The 19,485-nt window shown below is 39.1% G+C and overlaps 1 protein-coding gene across 5 annotated transcripts in view; it reads left to right on the top strand.

Annotated features, from left to right (window-relative positions):
- BANP (BTG3 associated nuclear protein) overlaps positions 1-19,485 on the top strand; it is a 146,135-nt gene that overhangs the window by 126,365 nt on the left and 285 nt on the right. For 3 of the 5 annotated variants that reach the window (XM_084294627.1, XM_084294625.1, XM_084294626.1), the window contains exons 12-13: positions 13,210-13,353; positions 17,708-19,392. In XM_084294627.1, coding sequence (XP_084150753.1) covers positions 13,210-13,353; positions 17,708-17,779 — 216 coding nt within the window. In that variant the 3' untranslated portion in view covers positions 17,780-19,392. Of the gene's footprint in view, positions 1-13,209; positions 13,354-17,707; positions 19,393-19,485 lie in introns of those variants that run through there. The other 2 variants (XR_014618824.1, XR_014618825.1) reach the window with 2 other exon arrangements.

Below are 19,485 nucleotides of genomic sequence, written 5' to 3'. Positions count from 1 at the left end.
TCCTGTTTGTTTGTAGCCTAAATTCTGGGTGTGGAGAAGTAGCTTAATCTCATGCGTTTCTGTGTCAGAAGAGAATTGGGAGCTTGCAAGCATCCACTTTTACAAGCTTAACATTTCTGTATTACAGTTTGGGGACTTTCAAAAAGATTTTCTTTTTAATCTTTCTGTGTACGTGGGTAGATTAGGGCCTTGTATTTGAATGTATTCATTCTTGGTCATCCTTTTCTTTTTTAAATAACTGGAAGGGTGTCGTGCATGGAAATGATTTGACTGCAGCACGTTTGCATAGAGCACTTATCTTTGAGGCTGTGGGATAGAAATTGAGGTCTTCTGTCAAGCGCGGCGGCACAGCCTGCCTCCCTCCCTCCTCCTCCTCGCGCTGAGCCGTCGGGGCGAGCAGCTGCCTTTAACAGCCAACCTGATGTGACTTTAATTCAAAACATAAGCTGATGAGCACGTAAGTACGCACGTGTTACTAACTAAGACACTTGACACTTGCTAAGAAAGTAATTGCAATTTTATGACCTGCATATCCATTTCTCTCTCAGTGTCCGTGTCCCTAAACCGTGGCTCTGGGCTCTGCACTGCCCATGCACATTTACACCCTGCTATAACACGAGCAGAACTCCTGGTAGTTGTGTCCTACAGCTCTGGCATTCCTTGAGATTGGGGTGAAAAAGCAAAACCCAAGGCCACGAGACTTTCAAGTTCCATCTCCCCTTCTTGCCTATGCAAATGGGAAACGTCTTCCCTTCCGTCCCGGGCTCATCGAGGGGCTCGTTATAGCTGCGGCGTTGTGTCTTCTGTGAGAAACTTATTAATGTAATTCCGGCAATTCCCACGAGTGCCACTTTCTTTCTTGAGCGTTCTTTAATTGACAGCTACTTGCTTATACCTGTCTCCAAGTCCTGATTTATGGCTCAGGCAGGGTTACAGTTAACTCCTCCCGTGGCTGCTCCTGCCCTTTTTCTCCTCCGAAGCCATTGTGCGCCTCTGATTCTGATTGATACAAATGGAGCTGATTACATCATTTCGTAATTAAAGTGTAGGAGGTAGCACATTCATTTTCTTCTCCTTAGGACTTTTTGCTGAACGTTGCAATACTATAGCTCTTCTGTTCCTCCGAGGATAAAAGGCTTTGTGCCATTGTCACATGTGCTTTTTTTTCCCCCATCCACAGTTCTCCGACTTCATAGGAGCTGCAGTGTATGGTAGGAGCAGTGTTTTGTTACCCGAGCAACAAAAGCCAAACTTTCAGATGTTATTTTGCTAGTACTTACCAAAAAATATAAAAAAAAAAAAGTCGCTGCCAGTTATGATGTAAACATTTGCAGTTCCCCCCCGAATGTCTTTTCTTTCTGGAATCAAAGCAAAGTCCCTGTTCCGAGTGGAAACCGATAAATTGTTTTAGACGTTTTCAAGCAAAATAACAGATGTCTGCGATTCTGGTAGATCCTCAGCGATCCGGTCGTGTTATTTTTAAGTGGCATATTTACTACTGGTCTCATTGGTGGGGATGTACCTTCTCAGCAGCACCGAGAGCCCAAATTCTGCTCTGAAGTTATTTATGAAAGGATTGGATGTTATTTCTGCTGAAGCTGGCTGAAGACTTTAGCAGAATTTCGTGGTATACGTTTGTCTTAAAGCTAAGTACTTCAGCATTTATCTTGACCTTCTGTTTTAAGCATAACTAATCCCAGCAGGAATTTGGGGCTGGCGGACGAGACCAGCGGGGTGACATTTAAAGCCATATTTACGTTTACAGGCTAGCGGGGACTTGTCACACAAGAATGTAAAGGAAGACAGCCCTGGAGGACTAAGTGATCCTCTCCCTCTTGGCTAGGTTATGTCACAACAAAAAATTTCCCACCGGCCAGATGCTGTGTGAGTCACCATTTATTATTCACTTGAATAACCTTTATCAGTGCCGGTCAGTCGGAGGGAGTCTGGGTCACCCCCGTCTGACTTTTCTTGAGCTTTTGCACTCGGCAGCTACAGCTTAGTAAGATTTCTTTGACACTGTAGTATTTTTCTCTGAACTGTCCAACCGTTTCTTAATAGCACTCAGTTGTATGTTGACTAAAGCCCAAAAATAACATTCTATTGGAAAAAAAAAATTACGCCAAAAGCTTCTTTACTATTCTCAAAATAGTGAATTATTGGAGGGACACATAATTGTCTGCTCTTGAAAAATCTTATTTTTGGAAGTAGTTCCATCGATTTGAATGTACTTACTACTGATAGTAAGTCATTTCATTGCAAAATGTCGCAATTGTATAGATTTGAATAATTTTTACCATTCTTAGAGTGAATTAACTCAAAAGATTGTGCAAGCTGTAGCAGAACGTAAAAGGCTGAGCTGAGCAGAAATGCTTGGTTATGTATTTCTGCCTTTTCTCTTTTTTTGCCAAAAGGTGGTTGAGATGTAGGAAATAATTCTTGGTGGGTTGATAATCTGGCAGTCCCATTTCCATACGCACTTGTGTAGCTTGAATAAAGGAACATGCTGATTAACCTAAAAAGAGATTCAGAATAGAGATTGAGTAACCAGAGCCTCACCTTTAGAGGAGAAGGTGAGCAAGAAATACCCAGACTTTGTGACTGAGGGAACTCCAGCAGGTAAATATACACAAAAATGTCTTTTTATAACAGCTGAAATAAGATTGTAGATTGCAGTTTGGGAAGTTCACCATCTGAAGAGCGCTGCTAGTTAACCACAGGGTTGTTTTGAGAAGCTTCCCTCGGTGGGTGATTTCCTGAGAGCATCTTCATACAAAGGATGAGTCACGTACAACACAGATTTCCTTACAACCCTCTTCAGTTCGATACAGTGCATTGAGATGAGGTAACTCTTCTTTCCGTATCCAGGCAGTTTTTACTGAAATTACATCTGCAGCTGAACTGCCAATTAATTATAATCAAGTTTTACACATGTGCTAGTTTTGAAGTGTATTTCCAGTGAAAGTCTCTGGTTTGGTTTGGTTTATTTTACATCATTTTATGGGGCCTGGGTTTAGCTCTACATAAAATGAACAGAAGGACCCCACTTGATGTCAGTGAGATGTGACCCCAAAGCATTTGAGACTATACCCGTTTCTTTGCTTTGGTATCCATTTTCTGATGCTGGCGGGTATGGTATTGTCATTTTACCTTTGGAATTGATTGTTCAATGAATTAAAAAAAAAAAAAGCTGGTGTAAATTTGAACTACTTACATAAGACTTCATACAATCTCATTGTACTTAGATCGCATGATACAAAGCTTGATTTAGGCTTTTATTTCATAGTAATTAAATTTGCATCCCTTTCAACCAGCGTAATAGTTCAAAGATAAAGCTTTAATTACTCTGATTACCTTTTTTCTTCATTACCACCCACTTCTCAGAGGAGCTGTTAGTCTGTGGAGAGTCTGCATGCAGATCACTTACAGGAGTTGGACCATGCTTTGGAAATGGCTGAGGGGAGTGTGCTGGTGAGAGCAGGTGTTCATTTTTTTTTGGGAAAAAAAAAAAGACAATGTGAACTGTTTTTATTGTTTGTTTGTTTTTTTTCCCTGCCCCTTATGTATCTCCAGTTTATATAACAAATTATATGTGAACACTTTCCAAAGGCTCCAGATTATTTATTTGTAAATTATGGTAAATTATTACAGAGAGAGAAAGTTGCACAGGGAATATTAATAAAGATGATGGACCTCTTGCACATTTTTCCCTTCAAAAACTCGATCCAGTTCTGTGCATCTCAGCCCTCTGTGCTTATCAGAGCTGCAGCTTGCCATCACCTACCTAGCCCAATCTAACCACTTTAACCAAAAAGACGGAGATTTCTGTCAAGTTTGTTTAACTAACCACAATAGCTGCAGTTTGCGTTTGTGCATTTCTCCTGGATTTGCACAGGCACATTAAGGGAATCTCAGAGTAGACATTACTGGGTAAAGCTGCGCTGTACTATGTGCTCAAAGCACAAGCAGATGAGATGGTTTATTATTTGTTACGCAAGGAAATAATGCCACTGATAAAAATGTAGGCTGGAATTATTCTCCTCATTTCTCCACACTTGGTAGAGCTGAAATCAGTTTCAGTTTTCATGGCTTTTAGTTTGGGGAATTTAAAGGAGGTGCTTTTGGGTTATATGGCTCTGCAGGGGTGTTAGTTAATGAAGTTTTGACAGATTTAAGGTCACATTTTGCATGGTTCAATTCAGCACACTTAGAAATACACAGCAGGGAGTGTTCCTCTCTCTCTCTGAGCGGTTATATGTTAGACTTTTATATATGCTGAATTTATTTTTGTATTGGCACATTTTATGTAGGAAATAAATAGCAAATTTAGGTACAGGTGGTTGTTGGGGTAAAGAATGACTCAGAGTTAAGCTTTATGAACTAGATCTTTACCTTCAGAATGCTATCACAATCTTTAGGAGCAGCGAATCCTTTTTATATCATTTCCAGTTACATTAGATCAAACATGCTTTTATTTTAAAAGAAATAGGGATGTTAAAGCAAATTTATTACTTTAACTGAAGTTCTTGCAGTGCAATTTTCTGCAAAGCCCTTATCATACACACTGCAGTGGTTGAGGACAGGTAACTGGGGCAATTTGATTTTGGGGTGGCGTGGGGGGGGTGGAAAATGCAAATATGCAAATACTTGATTCAGGGACTCTGACTTTGGTCATCACTTCATTACCAGTGGCTCTATCAGAACTTGTATTTTTTTTTCTTTTCTTCTCGGTGTAGCCCAATCCGTGATTATTTGGCATCAGTCACTTTGATCTCTTGATGTAGCCCATCTGGGCACAGACATTATGATGGGTGCGTTTTTAGTTCAATAAATATTCCCAGTTGCAAGAAAGTGTTTAGAATTTAGAACATGGTAAAGAATTAAAACATGTTAGCATACTTCATGTAAATTAGCATTATTTCATTTAAAATAGACTTTATTTGTTTCTGTGAGCTTGACTGACAGCGTAATTCTTTGTGATCATTTGAAAATGTAGCTCTATCACAAGCGGTTGTAGTCAGGGTTAAATTTATTCAAAATAATTTAGTTGATACATTGCAAAAGTAATTTTAAACCTTCCAATTTGTATTTTCTAGTGTTTTCGCACAAATATCTTTGATTAATGCTATTCAGTATTTTAATGAAAGGTATAAAAGAAAATTAATAATTAGCGATATGTAATGGCAGTGTAATTAAATGCTAAGTAATGAAAGTAACAGGTCATCTTTGCACTCTGACCTAGATTACCAGATATGATTGACTCAAGCTGCCTTTTAATAAAGCCAGATGCAAAGCAATGTGCTTTGCTAAGAACAAATACTGCAGAAGTGATAATGTTGGAGGTTCGATGGCCTGCTTGCTAGGATGCAATATATTCTTTCACCTCCCATGTCTTTCCCTGCAAGGAATATAGGGAAGGCATAGAAGATGGGGCAGTTTGTAAGATGCTACGAGGTATTCAGTTAATTGAAGCATTTAGAATAAAGATGGGGTGTCCTCTAAATGAGATGTAGCCTGAAAAGCAGTTGTGCTTTTCATGGAGATTGCTTTATGTAAAAATCTTTAGTTTAAGCTATGTAAGACAAACTAGACAATGACTCAGCCCTCTGTGACAGTAAAAAACCTGTGAATTTCTGGAAGCTCTCTGGTGGCTGGATATGAAACAGTATTGGAGTGCACATGGCAGCCCAGAGGCTTTCTTTTCTTGTGGTGAGGCTGCTAATAATGAAATGATAATTAGAGTAACTTTGGCTTGAAAAATAAGAAATTAAAATACGTAATGATTTACAGAAAACATCAGTGGTATATATTTTGGCCTTCTCCTTCGCCTTATTATTATCTCAGTACTTCAAAGTCAGACATACACCACAAGTAAGAATACACCTTAAGAAGGCTAGAGGCCATGTATTTAGAGGCTTCCCCTTAAGAAAGGGTTGCCAGTAAGTGATCTAAAGGAAGGTTTGCGTTTTCCCTGCACTGACTTATACCTCTGTGTGCTTCTCATCACTAGTTACTGAAAGAGAAAAGCTGCAGCTATTCTCTGAGACACTGGGGGCCATCTGTCTTCCTTATCTTCTTGGAAGAGGAACTTCCAGCCTTTTATTGCTGTTAATATATTTTTTTAAAGTTTGGAAGATAAAACTTAGTCCTAAAACTGTCTTATAATTCTATCAAAATACTGTTTAATTTTAAATATAGAACGGAAAGTATGCAGCAGGATGTAGCGATCCTTGGGTCCAGATTGTCAACTCCGTGTTCTGAAGGATTAAAAGTTCAACGGGAATTTATTGTTCTGGGAAGATAATACATTATCAGACCATACACATTCTGATTTTCTGTATGTGTGGGATAGGCAAATGCAGTGCAAATGTAGCTATGGTCTTCGGGTAATACTGCTTGATCTTAACTTGGAGGTGAGTGCTTCTTTGACAACAGGTTAGGTCATCCCTTCTCGTGCTGCCACTCCTTTTTGTTGTGTTAATACATTAAAGCTGATTTTACTGGAACTGGACTGTAAAATCACCAAAATAACAGCAGCAGCCACTGTCAGGTAAGAGCCTTTTGATACAGTTGGCCTTGGTTAAATTGAACCAATAGCCTAAAGAGACAGATTACCAAATTTCCATTAGACTGTAGTGTATTCCATACTGGATTTGTTTCCTAGTGTTGGGTCTTTCTCTGACTCATCAAGTGGAATTAGGAACCAAAAAAGCCTTTGTGAAAGGAAGCAAGCTTTTATTCCATCAGCTCCAGTCTTTTGGCGTTCTGCATCATCTGTTCCGGAGTCCTTATTAAACGCCAAGGTGACTGAGCCTTTGATTAGACCAAACCTCTGAGTTTTCAAGGAGCTCACTGATTTTCTGATAACAAAGATATATGTCCTGCAGCTAAATAGAGCCCAGTTTCCCCAGGTAAACACATCTATAAACCTGTAAACCTACTAAAGAAATGCTTTATTGGCACTCTGTACAGTGGATGTTCTTAGCCTTAAGGCTCCAGAAAGAAATCTTTAAAAGAATCAGATTCTTTAAAAGAATCTTAGTTAAGTGAACATATTAATCAGCAGAGCTTCCTAGCATTTGGAGGAAGGAGCTGTGCTTGCTCTTTGAATATATTCACATGGTATTACCATCAATGATGACAGTGTAGGAGGATGATAGACAGGTTTTTATTTTTTATTTTCTAGGAATCATTTAAAACCATTGCTATCCATACACTTTTATGCCCAAACTGTCCTTTTATCAATGTTTTAGCTAGCAAATGCCATCAAAGGCCTTCCTTTTTCCTATGCACAACTCTTTTCTTTTGTTCAAGGTTTGCTGAAATGGTGCTTGCTGTCTGTAAATGTTACGGGATTTTCAGATGTGAACCTTCTATAAACAACCACCCTTTCAGTGACTCAAAGTCTCATTTTTTAAAGAAATGACCACTTTTATTGCATTCCTGAAGCAGCAATGGAAAGAAACTACGGCAAAAAGACACCAAAATCCCAGCGAGTCTTGTTTTTGAGATTTTTATAGGTAGGCAAACATATGTGCCTGCCTAAATTAATAAAAAAGCACACGACAACAGTAGCAAGAATGTGTTTTAGCAAGCTCAGTCTGGCAAGGACCAGCCTGAGGAATGTCTTTTTATTTTTCATTTTTGTAAACAAACTTCAGCTATCCCAAACCAATTACTTTCTGGTTTTGCAGGTTGGGGTCTAGAGAATGAATTTAAAAGTTTTGGGCATCTAGAAGAATAATTGTCAATGATAAGTAAAATCAGGAGAGGATGTGATACGAATTAAACCATGGTTGGAAACTATGCTTGAAAGATTTTGGAAGAAACTGAAGGAAAACCTATTATATTTTAATCTTTTTTTATTAGTAGTAATATTATTTCCTGCCCTGGCAGTTGAATGTTGAATGGAACTATTAGTTATGGGCAAAAATGGAAAGGAGGAGAGCAGAGAAACTCGCTGGTTTTCATTATTACTACTAATTTTATTATTACCACGTTTTACATGGCAAGCAACTCACTGAAAAGGGAACCAAAAATAGAAAGCTGGGACCTCCAGGCTCAGTGTCTCGCATGTTCCTCACCATCAAGGCTTTGAAAAGAGAATGATAGAAAAAAAATAAAGGGGGGAAGCAGAAAAGCAACACAGAGGTTCAGATCAGTGGGAGCACAGTTGGATAGGTGGGAGTTAAAACTGTTGTAAGGAGGGACAGGTAACGTGTGTGTGGGCATGGCATGCACTGAGTGCATGGGAGGGATCTGTCTGTCCCTTAGCTCATTTTATCCAACCTGTCAGCTCTTCTGTATTATCGACAGCCATAGAACTTGAAGGAAAATAAATTTGTGGTCAAAGAGACTGCGGTTCTGTTAGTCGCTAGCGATGCCAGGAGTTCACACTTCATTTTGAACATCTGAGCAAAAGACTTTTCCTTCTGGCATTTCTAGGGCCATTTAAAATCAAAACTAACAGAAATACACTTAAATTTCTTTCTGAAGGTGTTAGGGAACATTTGCTTACTCTGAAAGCTGGTGGATATAGTGAGGGAAGGGGCTCTTCCGTGCTTGTAATTTGGGCAGGTTGTCTTCACCAGGGAGCATGGCAAGCTTTTAGGAAGCAAGGCTTGGGACACGAAGGGTTGTGAAGATCAGATCAGACAAATTACCAAACACGTCCTTTCTCCAAATATTCTCCTGAATTACTTTAAAAAAATACATATATATTTTTTTTAAGGAAAAAGGCTCCTTAATTGTAAGGACTTACTGTTGATTGAGCTCTCACCTGCCCAAGTTAGCTTGAGGGAAACTGGATGTCAGTTTTGTGCCTGTGGGAAAGGGAGGGCTGCCATCAAGCTTCTTGTTCTGTGTGTTTCAGAGCGTGAATTAATGGCTTCTGTTGGAAGTGAAGTTTATTATTTCTCAGTTTAACTGTATTCTGTTACCTGCTTTGGAGCAGGGAGGCAGGATGTTAGGGAAGCCCAGTGGAGTTGGGACGAGAAGTTCATCTTCAGGGCAGATTGCTAATTGTTGTGGCACAATTCCTTTATTTTAAGGTCAAGGGCAGGTAGGAATTACAAAGTTAATTACAAAGTATTGGTCTGGGAGCTGAGTGAGCAGCCAAAGAAAAGCCATATACTTGCACCTGCCCCTTTTGCTAAAGGCTCTGTTCCCTGCTCCTCCACTCATGCTGTTACATACAGCTGTCGATCCATTTATGTCTTTAATTTTTGCAGCCTTGCTATAGTTTCATATAAAATCTGTGGCATTTGCAACCAGAACAAAACTATTAAATGAGGCTGACCGAAGTTATCGGGCTGAAGTTAAATCCTGTTTTTATCAGGGTAAGCATGGGCTTGCAGATTAGAGGAGTTTGTTTGGATCCACGTGAAACCTCTCTATGGACTCTGTCCTTTTTCACATTTGTTTGTCTCTCCGCCTGTCAACATGTGATTTTGAGAGAATTTCTTCCTCTTGGACCATTCTATGTTAAAGAAATGGGGATATCTGTTTTTATAAAGCACTTTGCATACTGTGAAAGAAGGATGTTTTACAAATGCAAGCAGAGCTAGGCTTTTTCTGGACAAAACATTTCTCAATACTTCTGTGTGTGGGAACTAGGAAGTGTGACTTCAGTCTTAGTTCTGCAGCAAAATAAACTTCTAGCTTATGTTGAAGTTAAGAGAGAAATATCATAAATTTATCTTAATTGCCAGTAGCGCCTAGAGAAAATGTAATTTATTGTTGTCTTTAATGTCAGTTCAGTTGGGTTTTCCTGTCCGAGTACACTTGGGATTCTTTGTAAATTGTGTTATCTTATGAATACAAAGTGATTAGTGAAGTGGTATCTTTAGCATGCTGTAGGTCACTGTGTCACGTTCGACACAGAGGTGCTCAGCCACATGGAGAGGGATCAAATGTGCAGGCTGAGCCTCAGCTTGGTTTGATCCCTCTTTGGCTCAGCAGATTAAACACAAGGTGCTGTGCCATTGTGATCACAGACCCAGCTTTATTTCCGAAACTCTTACAAAAAAATAAATTATATATATAAAAAAGAGGATTGATCAAGATGACAGTTCTTCCCTTCTGCTCTCATCCACTTGTATCTTATTTTCAGGAGCTGTGCAGGTTATGCCACAAACACAAGCTAGGTGGTATTTAAGGGAACATAAGACAACTATTAATGTTAGCATGTGTGAGGCGGAGAACACGAAGAAGGCTTTTTCAGCATTAGATATTTCTGCTTTTAATTTTTGAAGTCCAGACTGATTTTTTTTTTTTTTTTTTTGGAAGCGATTTTAAACATACAAGAAGTAGACTGGGCATGACAAATAAACAAAGAGCAGCCTGAAGAAGCAAAATGGTTCTCATTTTTGAAAAAATGTTCTTTTGCTGGCATCCAAGCATCCTATCATGCTTTCTTTCTGTAACTAATATGCTGGTAGAAGAATGACTTTCCCTAAACCCCAAAGTAACCGCACTGCTTGGTGTGTCTTCCACAGTTGATTGCTTTATGTGAATCCAGCATTAAAAAGCTCTTTAGATGGAGTTTGTTGTCTCTTCTTCACAACATGCATTGTGCTGTCATCGTGCTTCTTTTTTCATTGCTCCCTAAAAACCGAGATCCGGTTCCACAGCCGGATGTTTTGTAGCTGTAGGAAACAATAAATAAATGAAGAAGACATTTGGTGGAGGATAAACATAGTGCAACATCCGACGCAGATCCCATCACCTGGTTTGCCAACCCCAATCAGTTTGGCAATGAGTCTGTCTTACGTGCCCACTTGCCTCCCATTCTTGAATACTGAACAGCTGCAAATTGTTTTTTGTCCTTTCTCTAATTTATCAACCTGTTTTTCTCAAGCTATACAGCTGGAAGGCAAGCACAGTGCATGTATCTATCCCTGCTCTATTCTTGAATACAGTCAGATTTTATACTATAAAAGTGAGGTCTTTTAAAAAGTGCAGAGCATAAAAAGTGCAGAAGCTGGTTATAAGTTTTACCCCTCACTGTTGTAAAACAGTTTGTATACAAGAATGATGGGCTGGTTCAGTTGTTCATAGCCTTTCTGAGGTTTGTGCTTCAGAAATTAATGAGATAAAACACATTTTAAACCTGGTCAATGGGACAGACCGTGATGTGGTTCTGACAATATGTACCATGCAGTTCCAAAGTAAACACTGTAGGACACGAGAATTTTGCTTACTCCTGTGAAAACAAAACGTAGCATCCTTCTGCAGCTTGGTGCTGCTGTATCTCAGAACACCCAAGATCCCTATAAAATGCTGACAACACCCCAAAGGTCGTTTATAGAGGTCACCTTTTTCTGCCTCCCACACTCCCAGGAGAAGTTCTGGTCTGCCCACTCCTTCATGGCCACCCACCCTCCGATCAGCTGAGAAATCATACTTTTAAGAAAAACTTTTGTTAAGTATGTTATTTTTGTTCTTTGTTCTCTTCCCTTCGTTTGAAAGACATCTTTTTATTGCTGTGGTTTGAATACCTTAGTTAAAAAAAAAAATACGCTGTTCACAGCATATGGAAACTGAATTTGTGTATTTCAGCTGCATTTTCAAAATGAGTTTGGGGACTTAATGTTGTTTACATACATGAGTTTCATTCTGATTTGCATTTTTAGGAATAAATTAAAATTAATCTGATAACAATAACGTTTTTAAGCAAGTGGTTTTAGATGAATCAACTGTTCTTTGCTTGCTGGAGGTCACAGGGGACTTTCAGTCCTGACCAGTCCAAATGCAGATGTGGAGAGCACATGAGCTCACAGAGACCATGAGCGCTAATTAGCAGTAATTCATACATCTACACCTTCATGTGCAATAGGAATATAAACACTGCCGTAATAAATTGTCAAAAGTTGAATGCGTTTGGCTGTGAGAGTAAGTATCTTGGCTCCGAGTCTGTATTTATGTAACAGTAAAAATATTATTCAGGAAGATGGTTGTGTGCTATTGACATTATCACACACTTAGTGCAACCTGCTCGGTCTATCCCACTTGGTATTTGCAATAATCATTAACAGAATTGTTAATCCTTCATCAGTTATCTTTTTCAACACCTACGAAGATGTCATTTATCACGAGGGCAGTAACTATTAAGCCTTTTGAAAGCCAGAGTTCCTAGATGTGAGCAGTTTGCCATAAAAATATCCCAAAATGATTTGAGAAATCTTTTGAAATGTTTCCCAGCCGTAGGAGCACGGCATTTCCAGGCAAGGAGGCAGCACATGCCTAAGCAAGCAAAACTGAGCAAGAAGCTCTTTTTTCCCCCCAACAAACCTGCCTTCTGCCCTTTGATCTTGATAACCTGAAGGTGCAAGGAGGATAAAAATGAAGCCAAATGTGCCTGTTTTTTTTCCCCCTTGCTTTCTACCATCGTAAAACCAAGCAGAAAGGTTTCTAAACCACCTTCCTCCAGTGGTCCCTGCCTGCAAAGCTTTGCTGCCTTCCCACCGCCTGCTCATACGAGGAACCAGAGCACCGAAGGTCCTGAGCCCATGGTGCTGCCTGTGTCCATCTGAGGCTGATGAGAACAAGCAGACCGGTTTTCCCAACTACAACATCATGTAGTAAAAGCAGTGCTTCCTTATTTTTTCCCCCCCACAGGGCTTTTTAAGTCTACAAGTCATGTTTTTCCTTAGGTAGGACTCACAATAAAACCAGGGGAATTGGGTGCTGCCAGAGAATAATAGCAATTAGCCTGGGGGATTAGCACGCTAATTGTTCTTAGTTGTTAAAATTGTCTCATTCTGTATGTGGTAATAAATGAAATTACTCTAGTGTTTAAAAAATATATATTAATATTAAAATTGACATATTTAGCGTAGGCCTCCAGGATGATTTATTTCTTTGCTAGTGCTGGTACGTGTAGAATACAGACTGTTTCGTGCTAGGGATCATCTGAGAGTTCAACATTTCTGGGTGCGGTGCTTATTAATCCTTCCAGTAAAGAGCTGCAAGAATCCAGGTCTCGTAAGGCAAAGTGCAGCGAGCATCTTGTACGAGAATCTTTCCGTGTGTGTCCCACGTCCTTCTGGGAAACCCATGTGCTTTAAAGTAACTCTTACTGATAGATAAGTTTCCTTGTGTTTCTCTTTAGTCGTCTTTGATTTTGCATCTGTTTTAAGTTAGATGTTTCATAACGCGTTACTGATCATGGCTGTTTACAAGCTGCTTTCTCCACTGCTTTGCTCGCAGGTGTTGCAGGGCGCTCAGCTGATAGCGGTTGCGTCTGCGGAGCCTGCGTCAGGAGGTGTTGATGGATCCCCACTCCAAGGCAGCGATATCCAAGTCCAATATGTGCAGCTCACACCAGTGACAGACCACTCTGCAACTAGTCAAGTATGTATGAGTGTGTGTATGTATGTATATACTATATATATCTATATATTTATCATTCAAAGTACTTACTTTGGTTGAAATGTCTGGCAGATGAGCTATATACCTATTTACAAATGCTGCAGTCCAAATAAGTTTATGATCCTGTTTCCAAACTAAAATTGTAAAATCTTTTGCAGTAAGAAACATCATTTTCTTAAAGGCATGAATGGTGTCGAATAAGTTTATGATCTTATTTCCAACCCATAGAAAATAAAATAACGATGTATAACAGACATAATTTTCCTAAAGGTATGAAATGGTCTTTGACTATTCCTGCTTCAATGTTTTTGCTCAATGCCCCTAAGATAATAGTTATTTTGGCCATCACTGTTTTTCTGCACCCTTGAAGGCTGAGAACTATGTTTACAGCACATGGAGAAAAACTTACTCGGAATCTCTCCAAAAAGTATTTTTCAGACTAAGGTTTCTTTTAAAAATGTTATTCCCTTTCTGACAGCAGTTTTCCAGCTATTTTGATCCACAGCCTGGATTTCCCACAGGAGCTGCAATGTTTGCAATTGTAAGTGAACACTTGATTGTCTCACTTAAGGTGGAGGAGGTGTATTTAAAAAAAAAAAATCAGTTTGAATTGTCATGTATCAGAGCCTAGAAAAAGCTTCCTATCAGCTTGAAGCCATGTCTGGTGACAGTACGAGAATGCTGACTTAAAACAGTTGTCTGAAGTTTTTCTGAAGATGGTTACTCATTCTTCCATGAGCCCAACTGCAGTGGGCTCCTTTTCTAGAGAATGCCTAGTGGTTTTGAAAAATACTTTTGCCTGCTAGCCAGAATATAATGCTGTCCTCAACAGACAATTTTAGAGTGGATTTTTGTCTGATACATTCCCAGTTCTGTAGAGAATTCAGATCTGGATGCAAACTTTTGGATATTCAGTCTCTCAAGGAAAAAAAAATCGCAAAAGAAATCAAGGGAATCATGCCCAAAGTTTCTGTGCACAAAACTAAGGTGCCGAGTGCTTCTTCCACGGGAAGGGTAATCCACAGGTCAGTTTGGTGTATGAAGTTAGAGCACATTAGCTATTCCAATAGCAAATTACACCCTCAAACAAAAGATGCTGCTGCTTGACATATTGCTGAGTTGCCCCAGTCCATGCTGACTCCCCACATGGATGCTAGAAAGTGCTCTTCAGAAAAATGATGCTGCCTGCCAAAAAGGAGTAGGCTGCCTGGCACGCGAGCATGTGATACACTAATCTCCTCGTGTAGGTGAGTCCTTAACAGACACTTTTCCCCCTTACCTACGTTTGTCTCTGTTACCAGTATCCTCAAGCCTCCTCAGTAATTTATTCATAGTCACTTGTGTTGTCACACAACCAGAGTGTTGCTGCAGGGGTTGTGCCTAATTTGGTAAAGTCCTCAAGTACCAAATGCATTGCTGGTCCCACACAATTAATAATGCACACAGGCATCAGCTAGCAAGGTGTTTCTCTCCTGACATGCTGCTATCCTCACCCCAGGCCTTGGAAATTCTCAAATTTAATGTCCACAGACTGGGTCTGTTCCTTGGGCCTGTCCTCCCTCCTTGCCTCCCACCTCTGATGGGCAGGAGGTTAGGGTTGTAAACATCAGCATCCGTCTCCCACACAGCTGGCAGCCACCAAAGGAGCTACTTTTCTCTTCAGAGACACTTTGCACCGTGTTAGGTTTTAAAATCGTGGTTAACCACAGATTTATACAAAGCTGGAGAGAAACAGAAAAGGAATGTGAAATAAGAAGAGTATGAAAGGAAAAACAGACTAAAAATAAGGTTACCATAAATATTTCCTCAGTTTACACAAACTGAAAACCAAGGGTCTGTTAATGAATTGGAGAAACCAACTTGGTATTTGCGTTACCCTGAGCTATATGAATAACCCAGTAGGGTTTTTGGCTGAAATAGTCGTACATCATTTTAGAAAGATCTTTTATCAGAAGGCAAAAGTCTTAAATGGATCTCTCAGGTTGTAGAAACGATTTTATCTGTTTTCATACGCTTCTTTGCCAAGGTACTGAGATGTTCTCAGTGATTTTGAATCTATTTATCAATTCATCCTTTGTAAAGAGGAGTTAATTATCTGCTTGAGTTGGATGCCATGCCCTATGCAAATTCCATGCTTGAAACACCACAAATATGAATTTTATTGAATGTCTGAAACAAGACGCCAGTTTTCGCACCTCTTTTTCTTGAAAGCTCTGCCTGAAGGTAAAAGTGAGGCTATTTGAAATGAATCCCTTCTCTGACTTCAGCTGAAGCAGATAGTGATGCACACTTCAATTTAGTATATGAAGCATGATTTTTGCATTTGCAAATTAACTGTAGACAGAATTATTAATAGCTGGTATTCCAAAAGTCTCTTCATGCCCTTAAAGCGCATATATAAACACAAACTATAAATATAACAGCATTTTTTTGCAGGCATACAATTGCAAATGCATATACAGAGGCATAGTTTGAGACCAGATTTATTTTTCGAGACTTAGATTTAGCTTGGTTTTGTGTCTCAGCAGTATACTTGCTTATACCAACTTGCTGAATTTAGAAGTACAAAATGTGATGACAGCAGAGAATATTTGGATTAATTCTGTGCTCAAATTTCATATATTGGTGTTAGATTTCATTAGCTTTGGAAAAAGCACAACTCCAAACCTCAATTGTTCTTCTAATCTCTTTGGGCTGTCTTCTACTTCTGGCCTGAACTTTGGATAAATATTCAGTATTGCTGTTATGACTATTATTTGGGAATTATTTTACTTCAGTAAAGTTTCCTTCTAATATGAAAGAAAACTTTGATGGCCACTTTAAAACTTACCTGCTAACAAATTTAGCAATCATAATTACTCACTAATTTATTGGATGTGTAAATAAATGCCAAATTACCTATAAAGTTGAATAGGAAAAATTATTGTGCTGTGCAATTACTGGCAGCAAAGGAAAAAGATGGGGCAAAAATTTCACAACAAAATCTTAGTTTAGAAGCAATGCTTTATAACTTTGAACCTCCAACGGTTTTGTTTGAATAAATAAGTAGTGATGGTATAATAAAAGCTAAAGGACAGAAAATCCAGCTGAGTTTCCATCCCTGTTTTTTTTTGTGGTTCATCAGGTTTCAATACTAGGCTTCGGGCAAGACTTAATTGTAAAAAAAACTATCTCCCCAGAAACACTTCTGTATCCAGGACATTATATAAAGCATCGATTAGGTGAATTTATGGAGGGAAAATCCATCAAGGGCAGATCTCTGGAATCCGTGGGAGTGTGCAGGAAAATATCATTAAGTGCTTGCCCTTTTCTTGTAGTTTATCTATGCTCGTGGTATTGGCTGCTATCAGGGGAAGGATTATTGGGTGTGATGGACTTTATCCAAGCCAATACAGCTGTTCTTAAATGCTCTTCATTTTATAGCTGTACAGGAGGGACGTGCTCGATAATCCATTTTTTTGTACTCTGACTAACTTGGTTAAAAATACAGTTTGCTACAGGATTATACTTTCAAAGTACATGGCAATTTCATCCTTAATGAGACTTCTTCAAGCTGTTTCATTGTCTTTAAATTCTTCCATGAAGGACTGCTTTTGCTTGGAAAGCGAGTAGAATCTGAGGCCTCTAGGAAGAATTTTGAGGAAAAAAGTCAGTTTGGTAGCAGTATTCCCATTTCACACAGAGCAGGAGTGACTGCAGGGGTAAGGTCAGCAGTTTGTTAGACCGTATCCTCCACCAGCAGGGAAAATTACAAGCATGGGGCAAACAGATTATTGTACTGTCCTTCCCTACCACGGTTTTGTCACTCAGGGACTTCCTTCAGGCCTTTCTGTGAGTGTCCTTGATGGACTTTTCTTCCCTGGCACTGTTCAGCTCCAGCTCGTAGCCCCTGAGCTGCCAGCACATGGGGTGTACTGGGAGAAGACCGTCCATGGCATCAGCACCTGTTGGGCAAGAAACAGCTTTCTTTTTGTTTCTTTTAAGAGGTGGATCCTTTCCGAGAAGAGAATTTTAAATAACTTTTTCTATTTGCTCTCTCCGTGCAACTCGTGATTTTATAGGTCCTAATGATTTCATTATTTCAGCCCTCTTTTTTCCAGCCTGAAAGACATTGGTCTCCTTAGTCTTTGTACGAAGCCATTCTGTTCTTCTGGTCATTCTGGTGCCTTTTGAAGCACGTTCCCACTTCAACTCTGGCACAGAGTTGCTACTCATGATGATTTTGTACTGGTACACACAGAAACTTTGTATTAGTATAATCCATTCGTGTTCCTTTGGCTGCGTCAGTGAAAAATATTTTGATATTGATTTCCTGATCTCGTGTTTCCTTTTACAGGGCGCCGATACCCTTCAATCAGCAATCCAACCAGAAATGCAGATAGAACACGGAGCAATCCAAATTCAATAAGAAAATTGTGACAAGCTGTGTGAACCGAGATGCCAGTGAACCCCAGCGGGAAGTTAAGTGCTGTAGTCCTCATGCAGCAACGGGAAAATGGAAATGCCTGGTAGACTACTGGTCACACCTCGTACATCTCCTGCAAATCACGGGTTTCTGATGATCTGTTCGTGCTCACCTGGAATAAGTCAGACCCATTTACTGCAATTGGAGCTACGTCACTGCAGCTGTTGAGAATGTGCCCTTCAGAAAAATTACACGGCCTGCTCTTAGGTATATTTAAAGAGGAAAAAAAAAAAGATAATTTTGGAAAGAGAACTAATTACGAAACAGTGAGACTAAATGTTTCATCCTGTCATTTCTTCTGTGAAATACGCCATTTGAATGTCTGCAAATATCTTAGGAAGTGTATTGCTGCTTTGCAATACTTGCTTTACCACATATAGAAGATCAAGAGCTCAAATATTTTTCACTGTTTAAACAGCTTTTTTATTTGCTATGGTGTTTATAACAAAAATGGAAAATATTTAAAAAAAAAAAAAGAAAGAAAAATCCCATAACTGCAAGTATTAGCGATTTGCTGTTGTTTTCTGTTCAGTGTAATGACAAATGTATTTGCAGAAGACTAACAATTTTGTTTGTACTGTTGCTTAACTACTTTTCTAGGGGAAAATGCTTTTAAATGCTGTAATTATGCATTTCTAATGAAAAATAAATGTGTATTTATGAATAGTGCAGCTCTAAGTTGCTCTCTACTTTAGGAACGAGTACAGTTTGACCGGACTGTGGTGTGACAGTGTAGTTCTGAAGTATTTGAAGACAGATGCTATCTGGCAAGCCCTGCTGTCAACCGAGAAGTAAGATTAAGTCTGTAAGGAAGATATCAATCGTAGATAATGTTATTATCTGAATTTCCAGTACAAGGAAAATGTGATAGTTAAGCTTTTGAGTCTGCAAATCCTATTTTGTACGATGAATTTATGAAATCATTTTTTTTAAACAAATGTGAACAATTCTTTTGAGCTCTCTCCATTTTAGTACTTCCTGTCGTCTTTGTCCAGCTATTTGTGGCAATACCTCAGTTTGGAATTCAACCATAAAAAGCTGGGTTGCAAAACTCGTGATATCTGTCTTGTTATCCAACCTGCAACAGCAAGGTGAAAGCCTCTCTCCATCGAAACTTATGGGAAATGTGATACTGATTTCAACAAAAAATGCCTTTTCAAATTTGCTAAGATAGCACAGAAAGGATACGTGTTTGCTAGAACCTGATTATCGTAATAATGCATGCATGCCTTAGAAAAGTATGAAATTTACTGGGGGAGGGGTTGTTTTGTGTTTGTTTTTTTCAACTGAGTTGATTTATGGTTATTGTCAATATATGGTTCATAATTTAATGTATTAATGAATGGGATGTAGCTATCCTACATGATTGAATTCGGGGTAACATTTTTCTGAAAAGAAGGGTTGTGCACACCCAATTTCTGGGAATGTTATCCCTGGTAAGTACTGCACTTTATGTAAATTCACACTTTTCTCTAGGGTATTTGTTGACGCACAAGTACAATGCAAACCGAACCACAGCTATTGAATACAATGTTTGTGACAGGCTAAGAATTTGGCTACGCTTCAGTTTCTTTTTTAATAGTGTTTCCCAGACTTGGGTGATGTTTAAAGAGTTTGGCATCCAAATGGAAGCCTAAAAATAAAGCAAG

The sequence above is a fragment of the Netta rufina genome (assembly GCF_964035555.1).
Source record: "Netta rufina genome assembly, chromosome: 13".
Taxonomy (NCBI): Eukaryota; Metazoa; Chordata; class Aves; order Anseriformes; family Anatidae; genus Netta; species Netta rufina.
The sequence above is the reverse complement of the archived record's forward strand: the minus strand, read 5'-3'. Positions and strand labels throughout refer to the sequence as shown.